Source organism: Artemia franciscana, chromosome 9, assembly GCF_032884065.1.
Source record: "Artemia franciscana chromosome 9, ASM3288406v1, whole genome shotgun sequence".
Lineage (NCBI taxonomy): Eukaryota > Metazoa > Arthropoda > Branchiopoda > Anostraca > Artemiidae > Artemia > Artemia franciscana.
In genome coordinates this window covers 37,388,563-37,410,720 of record NC_088871.1, presented here as the reverse complement: position 1 = coordinate 37,410,720, position 22,158 = coordinate 37,388,563, and the positions used below count along the sequence as shown (strand labels likewise).

General features: G+C 36.5%; 1 protein-coding gene across 2 annotated transcripts in view; it reads left to right on the top strand.

Annotated features, from left to right (window-relative positions):
• The window catches only part of LOC136031371 (probable E3 ubiquitin-protein ligase RNF144A-A), a 100,431-nt gene that overhangs the window by 59,348 nt on the left and 18,925 nt on the right, over positions 1–22,158 (top strand). For both annotated transcript variants that reach the window (XM_065710878.1, XM_065710876.1), the window contains exon 4: positions 11,854–12,104. In XM_065710878.1, coding sequence (XP_065566950.1) covers positions 11,854–12,104 — 251 coding nt within the window. The remainder of the gene's footprint in view (positions 1–11,853; positions 12,105–22,158) is intronic.

The following is a 22,158-nucleotide window of genomic DNA, read 5'->3' as shown; positions in this document are numbered from 1 at the left end:
TTGGTAAAGATCTTCGAAGGATCTCAGAATGGGCAGCCAACGATATTGGTAAAGATCCTCGAAGGATCTCAGAAAGGGTGGTCAACGAAAATGCGATTAGACCCTGCATATTCCCTCTACAATCTTTAGCTGCAAGCTCTGCAAATGATTCTTACATCACCCCTTCGCCTTTAACTAAAATAAACCTATGGAACTGTGACTTATTGGACCAAGGGCATCAAAGTAATAACACTCCCTCCTCCCTCTGGACCCACACTGGGCTCATTCAAACCTTGAAGCCGCAATTCTCAATGACTTTTCTTTTGGTTGATTACAATGAGGAAGTTGGTAGGGCAGTATCTCACTTCCTCTGTGTTGGAATGTTGAATAGTGAAAATAAATAAGCAGAAAGTTAAACAAGTTCACAATTTTCGTCTGTAAAAGTTCAACCATGAACGATTTGGGGTATTCCCAAAGACTTTGTAAGCTCGGTCATTTTTTGTTTAATTTGACTTCCGATGGAAGTGAAAACCCTTTAAGGTGGATCATTCATCCATCTTCTACCAAAAGTAGACTGTGGCTTAAAGCATAAAGAGTATCAAAATAAAAATCCCTGGACTCACTTTGGGTATATTCATACCTGAAAAACGTAATTCTTGAAGTCTTTTCTTTTGGTTAAGATTGTGAAGTTTATTGGGCTGTACCACACTTTCGTCTGTGTTGGAATGTTCAGCAGTAAAAATAAATAACCAAAACTAATTCGTTAAATTACTTTCTTATAATTCGCTAAACTCTTTTTAGTTAAATTCGTTTGTAAACATTCAAACATCAACAACCTGGATTCCCAAAGACCATTAAACAGTTCATGGTAACGAACTGTAAGTAAGGAGCGACCCGGCCCAATACTAATCGAAACTCTAAAAACCGGAATTTTATACTAATAGATATATCAAAAGAATCGGCTTATTATGTTGATTTCACATGTAAAGGTCTAATTAAGTTTAGTCCTACCCATTAAACGCTATGAGCCTGAAAAAATGTGCCTCATTTCCGAAAAAAAGGGGAAACGCCCCCTAAAAGTCATGGAATCTTAATAAAAATCATACCACAGGATTCAGCTTATCAGAAAATCCTATCGTAGAGGTTTCAAGTTTCTATCTGTGAAAATGTTTAATTTGAATTTTTTGCCAGAAGAAAGATCACGGATGCGTGTTTATTTATTTTATTTGTTGTTTTTTTCTAGGGATTATCGTACCGACCCATTGGTCCTGAATATCGTGAAAAGGCTCATTCGAACAGAAAACTAAAAGTTCTACAGCCCTTTTTAAGTGACCAAAAAGATTGGAGGGCAACTAGGCCCCCTCCCCTGCCCATTTTCTCCCAAAATTGCCCGATCAAAATTTTGAAATAGGCATTTTGTTTATCATAATTGAAAGACCCAATATTTATGCCTTAAGATATAACATACCCCCCCCACAGCCCCAGGGGAAAGGTCTTTAAGTTATTAAAATTTCCCCATTGTTTACGCATAGTATTTGTTATTGGGAAGTATGTATACATTTTCGTATGGTGGTTTCTTCTGGGGCTTTTCCACGGGAGAATTTTCCATAGGGATGGAATTTTCTAGGGGGTGAAATTATCAGGGAAATTATACTGTGGGGGAATTTGCCAGAATTCCTAAACAAAATTCTTTTTATATGTCTTGCTTTCTGTTTTTCGTCTCAATTTTACACGTGGAGTAGTTAAGGGTATTTGTCAGGGGTAAATTTTCACCGGGATTGAATTATCTAAAAGATATTTCCGTGGGTAGGGGGATTTCTCCGTGGAGGTGGGGCCAGATTTTGTGGCATTATTTAAAAAAACGATCAGAAATAAAATTAAAAAAAACAAGTTTTTACAACTTATATTCAGGATCAATATTAAAACTTAAAACGAACAGAAATTATTACGTATATGAAGGGGATTGCCCCCTCCTCAACACCTCGCTCTACGATAAAGTTTGTATTGTTTTAAAAAGTAGAGTTGTGACAGAGTCAAACTTTAGCGTAAAGAGCGAGGTGTTGAGGAGGGGGCAATCCCCTTCATATACGTAATAATTTCTGTTTATTTAAAGTTTTGTTGTTGCTCCTTATTTTCATTTGAAAAAAGCTTGTTTTTTTTATTTAATTACATCTTTAAAGGGAAGCTGCACCTTCTTAAGCTGTTTGATGCCATATGTTTTTTGCATATTTTTTACTGGTTTTCACCCAAGTTTCTGTTTTTTGAGTTTAATGTCCGCTAAGTGAAAACTCATTAACGTACATGGAGGACTGTTCCAATTTTCATAATTTTTTAGTCGTGTAAGGTTGTGTAAGTATCCACCCAATCATGGAAAATCATAAATATCATTTTCACTGTCCTTGGTGCTTTAAGTTCTGATTTGATACGACTTAAGTTAAATGATTAACTTTGCTGTTTTTTCTTCTTTTTTTCGCCCACAGAAGGTTGTTTTCCCAACTTGTGTCGAGAATTCTTTCCTGAGGTCTGAGATGTATTCCATCTTGTGACTAGCGGTACCATAGTGTCGGTATTTATTGTGGCTTCTTTTGTGATCTGTAATATGCATGGATGATTTTTGTTATCAACCATGCGATTAGTATCAGGGTTGCCAACTGCCGACGTCTAAAGAGTGCAAATCGTGGCCAATAATAGTGATTTTTATGGCATCATAATTCGGAAAAATTAGAAAAAATGAGGTATTTTTAACTTACGAACGGGTGACCGGATCTTAATGAAATTTAATATTTAGATTGATATTGTGATTCAAAGCTCTTATTTTAAATCCCGATCGGATCCAGTGACATTGGGGGGAGTTGGGGGGGGGGCTAAAAAATTGTAAAACGCTTAGAGTGGAGGGGTCGGGATGAAACTTGGTGAGAAAAATAAACACAAGTCCTAGATACGTGATTGACATAACCAGAATGGATCTGCTCTCTTTGGAGGAGTAGAGGGGAGGGTTATTTATGAAAAATTAGAAAAAATTAGGTATTTTTAACTTACGAAGGAGTGATCGGATCTTAATTAAATTTCATATTTAGAAGGACCTCGTAACTCAGATCTCTTATTTTAAATCCCGACTGGATCCAGTGTCATTTGGGAGAGTTGGGGGAGGGACCAGAAATCTTGGAAAACTCTTAAAGCGGAATGATTAGGATGAAACTTGGTGGGAAGAATAAGTACAAGTCCAAGATACGTGGCTGACATAAATGTACCTGATCCACTCTCTTTGGGGGAGTTGGGGGGGAATAATTTGAAAAAATTAGAAAAAATTAGGTATTTTCAACTTACGGACGGGTGACCAGATCTCAATGAAATTTGATATTTTAGAAGGATCTTAAGCTTTTGAGCTTTCATTTTTAATCCTAACCAGATCCAGTGACATTGGGGGAAGTTAGGGGGACCGTAAATCTTGGAAAACGCTTAAAGTGGAATGATCAGGATGAAACTTGGTGGGAAGAATAAGTGCAAGTCCAAGATACGAGACTGACATAAATGTACCGGTTCCACTATCTTTGGGGGAGTTGGGGTAGTAGAAGTATCTTGAGCTTTTGAGCTTTCATTTTTAATCCCAACCAGATCCAGTGACATTGGGGGGAGTTGAAGGGGGAAACCGGAAATCTTGGAAAACGTGAAAATTGAGGTAGCTTCATAACGAATGGGTGATCGGATCTTAATGAAAATCGATATATACAAAGACCTTACGTCTCAGATGTTCCATTTTCAATTTGAATCTGATCCGGGGACATAGGGAGTTGAAGGGGAGAAGAGAAATCTTGGAAACCAGAAATCTTGGAAAACGCTTAGAGTGAAGAGATCGGGATGAAACTTGATGGGAAGAACAAGCACAAGTTCTAGATACGTTATTAACATATTTGGAATGGATCTGCTCTCTTTGGGGGAGTTGGGGGGTTTCCAGTTCTTTGGTGAGTTTGGGTCTCCCACGGGGACTGCAGGGGAGTAAGTCGTCCCCAATGACATTGTTATTAGGTTTTCTGACTATGGTGAATAAAATTGCTCTCTCAGAATTTTTATCCGGTGACTTTGGGGACAAAATGAGCGTGGAAGGGGGCCTAGGTGCCCTCCAATTTTTTTGGTCACTTAAAATGGGCACTAGAACTTTTAATTTCCGTTAGAATGAGCCCTCTCGCGAAATTCTAGGACCACTGGGTCGATACGATCACCCCTGAAAAAAAAACAACAACAAAACAAATAAACACGCATCCGTGATTTGTCTTCTGGCAAAAAATGCGAAATTCCACATTTTTGCAGATAAGAGCTTGAGCTTGAAACATCTACAATAAGATTCTCTGATACGCTGAATTTGATGGTGTGATTTTCGTTAAGATTGTATGACTTTTAGGGGGTGTTTGCCCCTATTTTCTAAAATGAGGCAAATTTTCTCCGGCTCTTAACTTTTGATAGGTAAGACTAATCTGGATGAAAGTTATATATTGAAAGTCAGCATTAAAATGCGATTTTTTTATGTAACTATTGGTATCAAAATTCCATTTTTTAGAGTTTCGGTTACTATTGAGCCGGATCGTTCCTTACTACAGTTCGTTACCATGAACTGTTTGATACCACGAACTGTTTGATAAGTAAATGAAACCTAAAACAAACAAAATTGAAATGAATCATCATATCAATCATAAAAAATAATAGGTTCTGCTAAGGATGAATAGATGAAGCCTAAAATCGAAAGACATTTAATTAAATAACAATATTAGGCTTAAAAGAAAGTATACTGCTGTGAATAAATAAATGAAAGCTAGAACAACCAGAAAGTAAAATGAGTGATTAAATTAAGCTTAGAAGGAACAGAGACCACCACAAATAAGAATAGGGCTACTGTCCCTTAGACCTTGTAAAGGCCAGAGCACACTTGCTCTTTACTGACAACGGTTTATATTACGAACAATGTCCTTTTGTTTCTCATAAGATCAAATCAACACAACAAAACAAGTACATTGGGGGCTATGAGGTACCGGGGAAAAAATGGCAAAGGAGGGGGCCGACTACCCTCGATTTCTGGCGTTCGAAAAGGATGCTTAACTCGCAATTTCTGATCGATCGACCCTCCTCCCAAGTTTGACGAGCACATTTTTCTATTCGAAGTGGCCGAAAAAATGCATGGTTGATACAGGGTATTTTGCTTAATCGACGATATTTCTTTGACTGTAATAGTATCAGAGGTTTAACGTTTCTATAGTCATTGATAATACTGAAGAGTAATGCTTGTCGTCTTTTAGTTGAAAATTTTCAGTAGCATCTCAGTTATACGGATGTTTGTTCGCAGTTCATTGGCTGTAATGATGGTGCTATTGACTCCGGTAAATACATGCTGTTAAGAACTATTACTTTAATAATCAATAACATGAAAATTCTTTAATTTAATTGTATTTCTTAAAGCGGTAAAGGCAACTATTTACTAGCTTGTTAAATACCAAGTGTTCAATGTCGCCTCTTGAATCACAAATATGCAATATAGAATGTAGACATGTGTTACCTGACTAAGACTGGTACGCCCTGGGTCATTAACAGAGGCTAATATACGTACGGGGGGGGGGTCTCGGATCCTCCAAATTTAAAATTTTCCTGAAATTCTTGACACTTCTTATTCAACTTATCAAATAATTTCCTTTTAATTACTGCCCTCGCCCCTCTGAATAAAAGTCAGGTGGACTTGCCTTAAGAGCTTGTTTTGCTTTTGCCTCTTGCTACTCATAAGACTTTTTTTCTTCTCTATAATTGCTACTAGTCTTTCGAATAACTCCAATTTCGTTTAAAGGATAAATTTTCTAAATTAAATATGACTTTCGATTCGGAGGTCACTAAATTCCCTGCTTTAGTGTTTTCTTTGTATCATTATTTAAAATCTTACGATATATATATATTACTGTTTAATTACTGTTTAAACTAACTATTACATGCTTACTAAGTAATCTAATTACTGTTCTCTGTTTGTGGTTACATGCACACTAATAATGGGAAAATTTACGGTTAAGGTTAAGTTCTGATGGTTCAAGACTTTATTGAAAACCACAGTAATTTTAATAAAATAGAGGCAATGCTCTAGCGCTCTCTATAGTAAAGACCCGTATGCCTTCGATGTATTGATTCATATTTATCTTTTCTTACTTTTCTTTTCTTACTAACTACATGTTTTTTTCTGTTGCTTAAGTTGTCTAAGGCTCGTTCGACTAGAAATTGAAATATCTAGTGCTTTCTTCAAGAGTGAAAAATAATTGGATCGGAACCTGCCTCCTACTTGTACCCATTTTTGCTACTCTTCCCCTCGGTTACCCAAGACATCCAATTAAGAGTTTTAGAAAGCCATTTTCTTCAAAACAGTTTAAATATGTAATATCCAATTAATTTAAAACATGCTTTGTCAAATAATAAAAGATATTTAGATGATATTTTGGTCTTAAATTGTAAGGATTTCATCGATATTTCTAAAAATATATATCCATCAGAGCTTATTCTTGAGCCTAGTCATGGCGCTGGTCATGAAGATCATTTCTTAGATTTAAATATTAATATTTGTGATAATAATAATTAAGTTTTAAAATGTATAATAAAACGGATGATTTTGATTTTGAAGTGATTAGTTTCCCATTCCCTGAAAGTAATATACACTCAAATATCACATATTCAGCGTTTTTCTCACAGTTACTTCGTTATGCAAGGATTTGTAGTAATTATATTGATTTTAGGAGTAGATGTAGAATCTTAAGCCAAAAATTGATATCAAGAGGTTTTTCTGCAAATAAATTAACTTGGCATTTTAAAAAATTTAGTTTTCATTATAACGAACTTTTAAATAAATATCAAAAGAATTATCTAGAAATACTTAAAGAAATTTTGAACTAATTTCGGAGTTTCGAGAAATGTTGTCACAGCGCCATTTATTTTGAATTGTGTTTCTAATTGAGCGGATTTTCTTAAAAATTAGCCACATGGTAATGATGAATTCTATAATTGTTTAGTTCATTCAGGTTTTTTTGCAATGTGTTAATATTTGTGATTTGGTAGAATTTATAATATTTAGTTTACCTATTGTTGCTAAAGGGAGGGATATATTAACAGGATAAGCTTGTTTTGGTTGTACTTGGTTGTTTTACATTTGCTGTTTTTTTTTTTCTCATAGGCATGTATTTTGGGGGTGATACCTGACGCGGGGATGCCATGGATATTCTGTGGTAGCCACAACACTGTGCTGGGTACAGAATTTAGAGTGGCGAAACCCTATATAGGCCAGTGTATTCTCCTGATGAGCCCTTGTGTTGGGTGTTGCCTCTGAATTATTTGTCTATATTATTTTTCCTATTGTTTAGTAAATGACGACTTATACTTATTGACGACATGACTGCCTGTCCATGGATTATTCTTTATGGTTGATTGTGTGTGGCTATGCTGTTTGACCTATGTGATTGTATGGATGAGTAGGGTTAAGGCCTCATTCAAGTACTGGTCTATATTAATCACTAATTTAGGAAAACAGTCTTCCTTTTCTCCTTCTGTCTTTTTTTTTTTTTTTATGTGTGTGTTTGTGCTATTGCATTGGTGATTTCTCTTTTCATGATATATGACTGTGGGGATTTCATGACCCCCAGAGCCCCTGGGGCAAGGACCGTAAATAACGCAATTGCCAACTGTTCGCATGTTGGTTCTCTGATGGTAAAAGTGGAGCTTGTTTGATACTGGTGTGCAATTGGCTCAAAACTTTCTGAGATTGGTCTCTAGACCAGACCAAATATTTTCTCATAGGAGGAGGCGCAGGGGCATGGAAATGGGCTAAAAATAATTCTGTCCCTGAGCAGTTTGAAACTTACTGCTGCAAATCCATTGGCCAAGGTTAATCCCTGTGCAGAAAGTGAATTGGAAACCACTTTTGTCTGTAGTGTTTATGTTGCCCAAAAATTGCTTCTTTTTTGGCTTGGATAGGTTTGTAACTTGTAGAACATGCAAACCGGTAAAGGTGGATCTAGAGCGAAATTTTGGGAGGGGAAATATGACAAGGGTGCCAATAATTGACCAAATTGGCTTGCAAATTACTGGGCATATAGTGAAATTCATCCCTGGAAGTTTCAGTTTGATTTATTAATTTTAGTATTGACAACGGGAAATGTTTAAAATACATTTTGTTTGCAGTAAAGTACAAACGATGCTTAAGCCTTTAGAAGGTTCTGGGACTTTTGCTCCACTATCATGCGTGATACTTTCTGTTCGTTTAAGTCTGACTCATAAATTTTAATCTCTTCTCGTTTTAGGATTCATTAATTCATCTGTACTTTTATTTATTATCTTTGTTTCGTGTGATTTTTCATTTTATTTTTTTTTGTTTTAGGTTTCATTTATTCTCTTCGTTTTAATTTTGAATTTGTAGATTAATTTATTTCTGCAAGTCCTTGGTTTAATACGGCTCTTTACTTTTTATGGACAACCTTTTTTTTTACTGATCCGCGGAAGACATTTCAATGCAAAAGTTTATTCAAAGGTGAGACAAAAGTTTACAGTGTTGAAATTGTAGATAATTTCGAAGACCACGCTGCCTTTCCATGACGATAAATAAAAATTCAAATACGGATAAAATCCTTTTAATAGACTGTGATAAATTTCACAAAAATACTAGATGTTTCGGTCACATATGCAGTGACCGTCATCAGTAGTAACACTAAACTAAAACAATTAAAAACAAAAATCTATATACAAAATAAAGTAAAAATTCTGTCTTTATATAGTAATAAATATTGACGAAAACAAAGGTAAGACATATAAAACTGTAGCAAAGAAATTTCTATTATTTTTTTTCTGAAGTTGAACAAACACGGTCCAGAATCTGATGCTTGAATTCTGGTTCGGGTGCTAACCTCTCCATCGTTGCTTAACTTCTTTTGCTTTAATATTTTCTTTGAATTATTTGTTAATCCTACGTGTTGTGTTACAGGACCTTGTATACGTGCAATATGTATGATTTGGCAATTAATAACAGGGTAAAACACCAAATGTATGCTTATTACGTGTTCTAATTACTCTCCTCTGTAGTAATATGTATACGAATAATGAGAAAAATCTATGGTTAAAGGCTAAGTCTGGTGATTCAAAGCAATCTAAAAATGCTATAGTACCAAGGACGTCAAAATAAAATAGAAAATATGTTTGTCCTGTTGGGCCCATTTAGGTGTGGTCATACCTGAAAACTATGATTTTCTATTATTTTTCTTCTGGTTGTTTCAAGATATGAAATTTTAGGGCTGTTCGATACCTTAATGGATAATCCTATCTTGCCCATTACAAGATCTGTTAGTTTGTATGCCCAAAATATTTAGAACTGATTGGGGGTCTTGCCATAACATGTATAGCTTTGATAAGAAATTCGGTTGTCTCAGAAAACTAAAAGCCGACGCCTACTTTCCTGGTTGATTTTGAATGAAAACTAAGAAGTTGTGGGCATCAAGCCATGGCTAATTGTAGAAAAGGCCAAGTCAGATAGTCCGATTGAGTAAGAGGCAAATCTGGCATAAACATTTATTAAGACTATATAAAAATGATGTTAGTTCATTTGTTAGTAGGTAAGTCTATCTATCATCCGTCCAAGATCCATTCCTTGGGCAGAACTAAGTGTTGGATTAAATGGCACGGGTAGAAGGTTGGAGTAAGTATGACTCTCTTATTGGACAATACTTGTGGACCAATAGCATTCAAGCTTCTCTCTTCAGGATAGGCGGGGAGGGGTTGCCCACTGTCGCCAATCACTTACCAAATGGAGCCTATTCATTGCCTCGGCTCAGTCCAGCATTCTCAGCCAATTTCCTTTTTCACTATTTTTTCAGTAGTGACTCCCTCATATAAGGTCTGTAGATTATCATCAGGGATTCCGGTTGCAAATTTTTAATTAATTATTAAACACAATTTTTTTTCCTCAGCTGCCTAGTCTAGGGTAATACCATTTTACTGACTATCTGGGCCTTTTTGTTGGTAAAACTCCCTGAGCTAGTGACAAGCCTAGACAGTCAAACTTAAGACACAAATACAGACAGTCAACGAAATATTGGTCAACCAATATTTAATTCATTTTTTTAGCCCAACTGTCTTAGCTTATAAATGGGTTCACTCGCCTAACACTCTAGGCAGACAGGCCCTTTTAGACTTTGGACGCTTATTTCCCTTGCAATTCCAGGTAACTTGTTGGTCAGCTAACATTGAATTAAGTTTTCATTAGTGTAAGTGTCTAAAGTTTATGAATTGAATCAATCGCCTTGCCTGACACTCATTCCGGATGGGGCCAATTTGGCTTTGGACGCCTGTTTGCCTGTTGTTCCATGCAAATTAACGGTCATGTGTATATTCTAAATTCTTGGTCAACCTGCTAAGACCATAGGCAAGAGTGCCTTGTTTGCCTCTCATTCCAGGCAATCTAACGGTCCTATGTCAATTTTAAATTCTTGGTCAACTTGCCTGAGACTTTAGGCGGGCTTGCCTTTCTAAAAGCTAACAAACAAGCATTGGTACAATAAGAGTCACACTTACTCCCACCGTTTACCCGTGCGATTCAACCAAACACTTGGAAAACTATAGTTTCTATGACTATCTACCTTAGTTGCGTCCTTGGAATGACGCATGGACGGATGATAGATGGACTTATCTATTAACAAATGAACTAACATAAGAACTTAGAGTCCTAATAAAGGCTTATGCCAGATTTGCTTTTCACTCAATCGGACTATCTGTCTTGGCTTTTTCTACAATTAGCCATGGCTTGATGCCCACAACTGCTTGATTTTAATTCAAAATCAACAAAAAGCCACCCAACTTCTCCTGTTTTGTCAAAGATAGTGATATACATTTTTAATGAAACTCACATCATTAGGAAGCATAAATTTTGCTTTTTTGATTGAACGGAGCAGAATTTTCTTTTCAAGTTTAGGAAAGGGCAGTCTCTAAAATTATTCTCGTATAACTGCTTGGGAAACATTAAAAATAAGCTCAAAAGAAGTGCCACTGAGTAATTTAACAGATTTGGAAGTTTCCTGTGGCGCAAACTGCTTGGATTGAAAACTTTGTGGACACAGCATGCAATTTTTTTATATGTGTGTGCATTGATTAGACAGCGTTTTGCTAAACAATTAGTAAGAAATTATACGTTTTCTTTGTTTTAAGCTAGCTTATTGTTAACTTTTGAAACTGATGTCACGTTTAAGATCCCTTGTCAATTTTATCAAATTAATTTGGAAGCTCCCTGTGCTACTGGGAAAATATACTCATGGTCTCTTTATCTTTGAGACAGTCAGCCGATACCAATGCTTGCAAAATGAGATTTACGGTATCAAAAGCAGTACCTCTTTTTTGCAGCATTACCACATTAAACCGAGAAAATAATAAGCAAAATCAACTGTAAAACGCTAAATATAACGCTATAACTTTACAAAACGCTATAAGAGATCAAAACTATAACAACTATAAAACGCTTTTTGTCCAAACGCTTTTTGTCTATTTAAACTTTAAAACGCTTTTCGTCCATGAAAATTCGACTATTAGCAATCTGTTCATTCCCAAAGACAGGTATACCTTAAAAGGAAAGATCTGCCTTCTTAATTTTCGGTAAGATATGATTTTAGGTGTCCGCCTCTACCAAAAACCATGTAACTACTTACGGAAGTCATTTTCATTAAAAATTAAGTCCCGCCTTTTCCTATTTTTAAGATATATATGGTTGCTTAATTTTCCGCTTACTTTGTTCGAACAATCATAACAATATCACAGTTGTGTTTTGGGGGTCGACACAATAAACAAGTAATAAAACCAATAACAAGGAAATCACAACTTTTTCAGAAGTTGAGCGAGACCCGTCCAGAATCTGGTGCCCAAATGCCGGTTGCGAAACCATCTGCGAAATACCACAAGACGCTTCCCCTCTTCGTCCAGTTGATAAGTGGAACAATCCGATTGTGCATATTCAATGCAAGACGTGTGCACATGACTTCTGCAGCAGCTGCAAAGAATCTTGGCATGAAAATAGTGGCTGTGAAGAAGACCCTTTGAACGAGAGGCAAGGGCTGGTCAAAAGATGTCCCTTTTGTAAGGTAAAACCCTTCCTTCTTATGCAAAGCTATCATCAAGGCTGTATCCAGTGGGGGGGGGGTAGTGGGTTTGATCCCCCACGAAATGTTTGTTTGACTCGTGAAAACCTAGCAAAAATGGATATAAACAAATTTTTTATACATTTTTTAGTCCCCCCGAAAAAAATCCTGGATATAGCCCTGGCTATCATCATCGTTTTGTTTCAGAAGGAATACATTCATCCCCTTAAATACTTGACATAAGTTGCAGATGAGTAAGAGAACATGTAGTTGTGGTTCTCTTGCGTGGATCAGAATGTAGACCTGATACGTATTTGCCTCATAGCAAGTAATTCTTCGAGCCTTTTTGAACTACCTCAACCCTGTCCTAAAAAGCTTTCATATTGTTTTGAGGTAATGGGCGTAACTGTAATGAACCATATTTATTTTTCTCAAAAATGATCAGAGCCGTATTAAGGATTTTTTTGTGGGGGGAGGGGTACAAAAAAAATGGAGCATATATGTATTCTGTTACATTTCTTGAATCGGACAAACATTGGGGGGGTTCAAACCCCCTTAACCCTCCCCCTGAATACGGCAACGGGGATGATTAAACCTCATTCTAGTAATCAAGAAATTTACCAGTAAAGGTTATTATTTTTCATTTTGAATTTAATTTAATAAACAGAAATCTATTCAAACCACACCCCCGTCGAATGCCAGGCTATTATTATGGAGGTGATTCCATAAAAGATTATCAGAAAAAGCGTTGACGGATTATTTGCAATATAAATCCTCCCAGGCGTGTCCATATGATTTTACTGACGTCAGTTGTATTGCACATTACGGTTTATGTTCCCTGTGGATTTTTTTATATTTATTTTTCTGCTCACCTACGACTTTAAAATTTCCACGAATTACGACAATTCTGCTGTCGTTCCATAGTTGAGATCAGAATCGTATCCAGGATCTTTGTTGGGGGGGGGCTCCTAAAAAAGCTTTAAAAATGCGTCCAATTTTTTTTGCACTTTTGTTATTTTTTACGGGTCAAAAAAAAATTTGTTGGGGGGGGGAGGAGTCAAACCCCCCTGGATATTGCCTTGGTTGAGACGCAGTCCTATCCATCTACTGAATTACATATTTGAAATTCGGTGTCCTTGGTTATCCCGATAAAATTTGTGTTGAAACTTGGTTGAAGCTTCCCATTTTTTCAGCAAGTTTATATCTTTTCCAAGAATGACAATTAATATCATAACTCTGGTTCTGTGAATGGATATATGAATGCATTCAGTGGTGTAAGTATCTAGTCCTTCTAATGTAAGTCACAGCTGCGGGGTTGTCGCAATTTCGCTTGTTTCAGAGGGAGTATTTGCCGTTAGGTATAAGTTGATCTTATACCTAACGGCATAATGCCTAACGGCATCTTATGATCAGGGGCAAATCTTCAGCATCTTTATTCGGGGGGGGGGGGGGCAAGAGGGGTCCATATCAGGATAGCCAAGGGGATGGGATGTATAATAATTTTTTCTCCAGACTATTGGTGGGACAACCTCCTTAATGCGTCGGAAATCATAGTTTCAAACTTCAATGGCCTGTAACTTGCTTCAAGATTATGCTTGTCACTTAGTTTCCTGTTCTGCTACTGTATGCCATTTTCCTCTTCTGTATTCTGTTTATTCTGTTTTTTTTTTTGTCTTCCGAGAAAAAAATCGGTTGCACATACGTCAGGTCCAAAAAATATTTACAATATTTGATACTAGAATAGTCCGCTACGATGTTTAGGTTACGTACTCTTACTTTTCCGTGGTAGTATCTCTTTCTACATGTTGTTTTAAACTCTTAGATAAATTGTAAGCCGAAATTAATAATGTGTCACGACATGTAATTCATCGCCATCCCTTTATTTTGACAAAGTTGATAAAGCTGTCTGTAGCAAGATGCTTATAGTGTTGCCTAAGAAAGTTCATTGACCTGGCAGCTTTGGAAAAACAATTCATTTTAGTTAGGCATGTCAAGAATGACCCTTAAGGCTTTTCTATCGATCTTCTAAAGCCGTTATTCTATGCAATACTGAATGAGACGAATTAAGCTTTGTAATTAGTTTTCGGAATATGACCCGTATGTTACGATTAGTTTTTTTTAATGTGACAGTGTTTGTGCACTTGTTTGCAAGAGTGCAAAAAAAGAAAAATAATCGTAGAGTAGATAAGTTCTAGCCAATCATTCAAATGACCAGGCGAGGTCGTACTTAGACCATGATTAGAGTAAATTGCAATGCAGCCAGGGAGGTATGAATCGAAGAGGGCTCAAAGGCAGGCCCTCTGTTCCCCCCATTAAATTCCGAATATTCCTGGATTTCTGGGCACTTCTTATTCAAATCATAAATAAGTTTTTTACACCCTTCCCCCAGCCCCCTGAACGAACTCCTGCGTACGTGCTTCCAACCAGCTACAGTTTAAAGACGCTATTCAGGTATATAGGTCTGATTTTGTCGGGGCCGTGGCTAATAATAAAACAAATTTTGCTTTATAAATTAGAATAAGAAGTGCCCAGAAATATTGTAAAGGGTTGAAAGCCAATTTAAAAGTAACCAAGCTCTGGATGAAGAAAGTGGTCGCACATGTTCAGGTTTGATGTCGGGGTTTAGTGGGGTTTAGCTTAGGGTAGTGGGTTTTAGCTTAAATTTTGAATTGCCAGGTTGCTGTTTTGGCTCTTTTCTGGCCTTTCGTCCACCCTCTTTTAAAGGGAACCAGTATTTGTTTCTATTTTAAGATCTGTATTGGAATCCTCTTAGCTCGGCGATTTAATGCCATAAGTCTCGGAACTATCAGGAAGTATATTTGATCCTTTTCAAACAGTTCCTGGCAACAAACTGTAAGTAAGGAGTGACTTGGCCCAATAGAAATTGAAACTCTAAAAAAAAATGAAATTTTTGATAATAACTGATACAGTAAAAGAATTGGTCTTTTTTTTACTGATTCTGAATATATACAAGTCATTAATTTTAATGTTACTCACCAAAAGCTAAGAGCCTGAGGAAATCTGCCTCATTTTCGAAAAATGGAGGGAAACTACATAATCAGATTCAGTATATCACAGAACTCTATTGTAAAGTTACAAGCTGGTATGTCTGGCCGAAAGTAAAATGGTATGGTCTTCCTAGAAAATTTTCCCCGTAAATAGACTCCCTTGAATGATTTTCTAACAGAGGAATGCCACTAACACATTCTCAATAGTGTACAAAACGTACTAAATGATGTTCTCGAACACAGTATGTCGGTCAGAGACACAAATAATAATAATAATAATTTTTGTTACCCTCTGCATACAACAAAAATGAAAAGAAAAACAAAATTGCACAGAAAAAAAAAGAAAGAAAAAAGAACACGCAAAATTTTAAACTACCTCAGACACTTAAAACACTTTTTTATTAAAAATAAAACATCCTCCAATCAGCCACCAAAGGGTCCTCCTTATGAAATCACGTAATTATAATGAAGTGTTGTGGGAAGTGCGGGTACTTGAGCTGCCTGTCCTCAACTTAGATCTCAACTTAGATCAGAAGCAAGCCAAATAGACATTTTTTCGCCGAGGGCGTAAGTATTTTATGCCTTTTGTGGGGGACGTTTAAATACTGACATTAACAGCCATAATTGAGGCAAATTGATTTGCAGGCTCCGTTTGTTATAGCTATTGCTTATATTATCTGTCAATAAAGATAAAACAAATCCTAAACCTAATCATTTCCTATTTTCCTTCCAGCAGTATGAGTTCTTTAAAACAGCTTCAATTTGTATTAGCATAAACAAAAAAAGTGGATGTAGCCGTTCTGCCTTCTTTGGTGTCATCATTAGTATATTCACGCATTCTTCGCCGATATTAACCTAAATTCTTCTTGAAAGGTTTCGGGGAAGAAGTGGAAAGGACTTATTTCTTCGTGGTTGGCTTCATTTTCTAGAAATATCATTATAACTTACTGTGAACTTCTAATGACTCTTGGCGATAGAATGTAAAATTTGAAATTTGAAGTGTTATGTTAGGAATTGCAGTAAAGCACCTATACCTTACTAGGGAGAAAACATATGGCACATAACCGTCTTTTATGATTTTCAAAATCCGTGTAAACCAGATGGCAAAGTTGGTTGCTTTTGGTATTTTGGTTACGTTAGGTTAGGTTAGAAGAGGTTTGTTTAGGTTACATATTTAATATATGCCATGTTTTACCCCAATCCCCTCCCCTCTTATGTGCAAATATATAGCCCAAATTTGTTTCTAAACTATTATATTTTTATCTTGCTAAGGTATATTTCATTAGCATTAACCAAACTTCACTTCTCGAGTGTTTCTCGTATAATACTTAAGTACCGCTAATACTACTAGCAACTCCTTGCAGCACCAAGCTGCCTGAGGCCAACACAAATACGCACGCTCCTCCATCTTAATCTGTTCCAAGCTTCAACTTGTCCCCTCCCAAGAAATTCTAATTGTATATAAATCCTATATAAAGAACATATAAAGAACTATATATAAGAACTATATAAAGAACATATAAAGAACTATATAAAGAACATGCAAAAAGGAAAATCAGAGGCTTAATGCCGGTCGGGATTTAAAGTAAGAGCTCTGTGATACAAGGTCCTTCTAAATATTAAAATTCATTAAGATCCAATCACCGACTCGTAAGTTGAAAATGTCTCATTTTTTCTAGTTTTTCCTCTCCTTTTAGTCCCCCAGATGGTCGAATCGGGGAAAACAACTTTGTCAAGTCAATTTGTGCAGGTTCCTGATACGCCTACAAATTTTCATCGTCCTAGCATATCCGGAAGCACCAAACTCGCCAAAGCACTGGATCCCCCTAACTCTCCCAATGAGAGCGGATTCAGCCCGGTTTCGTCAATCACATATCTACGACATTTGCTTATTCTACCCACCAAGTTTCATCCCAATCTCTCCACTCTAAGTGTTTTCCAAGTTTTCCGGTTTCCCCCTCCAACTCCTCCCAATGCCACCAGATTTGATCGGGATTTAAAACAAGAGCTCTGAGACATGAGTACCTACTAAATATCAAATTCAATTAAGATCTGGTCTCCCGTTCTTAAGTTAAAAATACCTCAATGTTTCGGAATCCCCCCCCCAACTCCCCCAAAGATAGTGGATCCCTTCCAATTATGTCAATCACGTATCTAGAACTTGTGTTCATTCTTCCCATCAAGTTTCATCCCGATCTCTTCACTCTAAGCATTTTTCAACATTTCTAGTTTCTAAGATTTCTGTTTCCTCCCTCCAATCCCCCAAGTCCCCGGATCCGGTTCGAATTTAAAATGGAGCCTCTGAGACATACGATCTTTCTAAATATCAAGTTTCATTAAGATCCGATCTCCTATTCGTAAGATAAAGGTACCTCAATTTTCACGTTTTCTAAGATTTCCGGTTCCCCCTCAAGCCCCCTCCCCCCAATGTCACCGGATCTGGTCGGGATTTAAAATGAGAGCTCTGAAGCACAAGATCCTTTTAAATATCAGATTTCATTAAGATCTGATTACCCGTTCGTAAGTTACAAATACCTCATTTTTTCTAATTTTTCCAAATCAACCCCCCCCCCCCAATGCCCCAAAGAGAGCGGATCCGGTCCGGTTATGTCAGTCACGTATCTTGGACTTTTTATTCTTCCCTCGAAGTTTCATCTTGATCTTTTCACTCTAAGCCTTCGGGTCGGGATTTAAAATAAGAGATTTGAGTTATGAGGTACTTCTAAATATGAAATTTCATTGAGATCCGATCACTCCTTCGTAAGCTAATAATAATTCACTTTTTCTAATCTTCCAGAATTAACCCTCCCCCCAACTCCCCCAAAGAGAGCCGACCCGTTCCGGTTATGTCAATTACGTATCTAGGGCCTGTGCTTAGTTTTTCCACCAAGTTTCATCCCGATCGCTCCACTCCTAGTGGATCCGATCCCTAGGCCTCCCCCTCCAACTCATCCAATGTCAGCGGATTTGGTCGAGATTTAAAATAAGAGCTCTGAGACACGATATCCATCTAAATATCAAATTTCATTAAGATCCGATCTCCCGTTCGTAAGTTAAAAATACCTCATTTTTTCTAATTTTTCCAAATCAACCGTCCCCCCACTCCTCTCCAGATGGTCGAATTGGGGAAACAACTATTTCCAATTTAATCTGGTCTGGCGCCTGATATGCCTGCCAAATTTCATCGTCCTAGCTTATCTGGAAGTGCCTAAACTAGTAAAACCGGGACAGACAGACCAACAGAATTTGCGATCGCTATACGCCACTTGGTTAATACCGTGCCATAAAAACGAAAAAAATAATTTTGTGGGTTTTTCATGTTTTCACGGTTTTTGCCTATCATATTCCTAAATTATATATTTATCATCAGTGGTGTTAATTGGAGGAGGGAAGTGTTTTTCTCCCTGGCTTTTGAAAATTACCTTTTTAGAGGGTATTTTCACTGAAAAATGACGAATCCCCCTAGATTAAAAAAAATAAATTGCCCCTTTAAATTTTTGTGATTTCAGGCCACTGATCGTCATTTACTAAGAATATATATTTGTCAAGGAAAAGAATGTTGTCTTGCAACCTGAAATTCTGTTGACTGTCGCCTCTACCTGCGTCGAACGTTTGGGAAAATACAAGGTTTCTTTTGCGGAAAAACCAAAGCGGAAAACTAAAAAATCTACATCGGTGGCGTAATTTCGTCAAAAACCTGCGGGGGCTAGAGTTGGAGGCAATTTTCCAAATCAAGGGAAAATGACTGTAAAAAATCAAAAAAGAGCCATCTAGTACCATAAAGAGAAAGCTATACTAAAGAAAACTGACCCATCTATCTGGATGCAGTGCCCCCTGCCTCAGAGCAAATTATGCTCCTGACCTACATGTTATCGCGATCGAAAAAAAGATTGATCTGAGGTTGGACGGCTACTCCCATAACTTAAACAGCCCTATCTCCGCCGAAAAAAATTATTCTTCGATTAAGGAAAATGAATTTATTAGCCTGTGTCGAAATGTAATATTTTTAAAAGGCTTTTGTTGGGTACGAAACTTTTGTCGACAGTAATATCGGTACTTGTGTATTATATAATACATACTCCAGAAGTGAAGTTTGGTAATGAAATAAAACAAAATATGACGAAAATGCAATACTTTATTAATAAAATTAGGGAACTGACATAAAGAATTATGGAAGGACGGCCGTCCAGAGCGCATTATATCTAATACGTAACCTAACCGAACCAAAATAAAAGCTAAATATTTGATTAAAATATAGCTATAATATATTTTCCCAACAAGCCGAAGGAACTCGTCTGGTAGACAGCGTGAAAAGCGGGTAATATCTCATATTCGCGATTAGTCCTCCAGTTTGTATAATACATAAGTACCGTAATTTCATGCTGGAATCAAACCTAATAGAAGTTTTAATTTAACTTTGTATTGAATATATTCGGATTTTATTCCAATTACTGTCATACAAAAAATTACAAGGAAAAACCAAAATAACGTTTAGAAAAAAAGGGGTCTGGTTCTAAGGGTGTATCCAAGATTTTTGTTTGGGGGGAGTTAAAAAATTACTTTACAAGATACATCCAAAATTTGTTTATGCGTATTTGTTACTTTTTTACGAGCCGGACACAAATCTTGCAGGTAGAGGGGGGAGGGGGCTCACTTGCTAACAACTCCCCCTGGAAACGGCCTTCTCTGGCTTAGTCTACCTTGCAAACACTCGACGTCTTTTTTTCATTTGCTGCAGACTTCAGTTTTTTTTTTTAATTATTTTTTTGATTTGGCATTCAGTTTAATGGGATAGAAAGAACTTAAATTCTTGACTAGCTTCATCGTTTTGATTTTAGTCTCATAGTGAATTTAAATAAACATTTCTCTTCCGTTATGTTTCAAGATTCCCGTTGAGTTTGAATTATTGCCTGATAAACTGTCTATTTGGTACTAGTTTGATTGAACGATTGTTTGTTAACTTCCATCAAAATTATTACCTGATGGGTTAGATACTACGTACATTTGTGCCCACATCAGACATTAGAGATCCCCCCCCCCCGAAAACTTTAGCCACAATGTCAACTCATGTGTATCGGGTATATATATGATCATTTCGAACGATGGTCGCCTACTTTCCGCCACCTGGTGTACGCTCAAAGCATCAAGTGTGCCGCTCAGTTCCCGCAACGTTTGGCATAGTTCCGCCTTGGCTTGTGCTGCCCGGTGTAAGTGATTTCTAAAAGTTTATGCCGCTCGATTTTGGCTTCGATGTACACCTATGGCAGATGCTGTGGAACCCTTGTTCTTGTCAAGATATGTTATTGATGGAGACTGCTAAATAACTGAGAAGATGCTTTTTGAAAGGAAACTGTGTCAGTGTAACTTGTTTACTTTGAACTTCTTTCATGAGTGTAGTGTTCATATTAGATCGATACGAATCAAATCATATCAAATCAAATCGATACGACGATAAATCAAACGAAGTATGTCTCCGAACATGTCATTTAATTCCGATATGTGCTTCTCAAAGCATTCCAGAGTTTCATTCTATGTTTTCTGAGATGAGACAGTTTCCGCAGATAAAATATGAAATTCTATATGTAATTTCGTGAATTATCAATTTTTTTTTTGTTTCACAAGTTAATATTTAGTATGTGGTGTAAATCACGCGGTACTTGTTAATAATATGGAACACACCCGATTTTTGAATTAAAATCGAATAGTTGTGGGCATCAAGCCATGGCTAATTGTAGAAAAAGCCAAGAGAGATAGTCGAATTGAGTGAGAGGCAAATCTGGCATTAACCCCCCTTATTAAGATTAGGATGTAGTGTTAATATTAGAAAGACGATAAATCAAACGAAGTATTTCTCCGGACTTTTCATTTAATTCTGATATGTGCTTCTCAAAGCATTCCAGAGTTTCATTCTGTGTTTTCTGAGATGAGACAGTTTCCGCGGATAAAATACGAAATTCTATGTATAATTTCTGGAATTATCATTTTTTTTTTTGTTTCACAAGTAAATATTTAGTATGTGGTGTAAATCACGCGGTATTTGTTAATAATACGGAACACACAAGAAGTGAAGTTAGGTTTTCCGTGAGATCTAACCTAAATATATACCCCTAATTATACAAGTCCAATGCTTTACTTGTCTCTGTGTCAATGAAACGGTTTTTCTGAGATATAACCTAAGCATAATTATTTAGTGCATTCTGTATAATTAACAAGTACCAATCTCGCCATCAGCATTAAACCTTTTTATTTCTGACAAAAAAGAATAATCAAAGGCAAAATGTTTGGGCCATTCGTGCTGAACTTCAAGTTAAAGTACCAGGCTTATCGCCAGACCCTCTGATTAAATATGCCTATAGGCCCGAATTGCCACCACGGTCAATTCCTAAAGTGCTACAATTACCCAAATTTGCAAATATCAAAAACAAGAAGAACAATAGGGAATTCTAATTTGAAACAATATTTTGGTCCTATGTCCAAGGGCCATCCTCAGCAAAACATAAATATATAAAAGAAAAATAGACTTACAACAACATATAACCAATAAAATTAAAATTAAAAGTTTTTAAAACAGTCCTAGTATGCTTACTTCAGCGAAGTTCAACCAGGACTGATAAAAAAAGTGAGGCGAAACAAGGCAATTCATTGAAACGAAAGAAGAATAATTAGAAACACGTTTTTATTGCTAATCTTGCCTTTTTGGTTGCTAACCTCAAAAGTATTTTTATAGCTGGTTCTGTGTTAATGTCTACTGGTTTTTTAAATATTTTGTAAGACCATTTTTAATTAAGTTTATGTATAGAGCATTTAGTGAATATTCTTTTAAGCTCCTGTTTAAAGAAATATTATTAATCTTAAGTATGATTTCAATTGCTTCTCGAACTACCTGCTTTATGCCTAGTTCATTGCTAATAAGGGCAGATTCTTCAAAAAGCATTTTGTGGCGAGAATTTTCAAAAACATGGCTGCTTAAAGCAGAATCAAAATGAACATTAGCAACATCAGAATTTAGAGCTTTGGTGATGTCATCTTTATGCTTTTGTAGGCTTTTC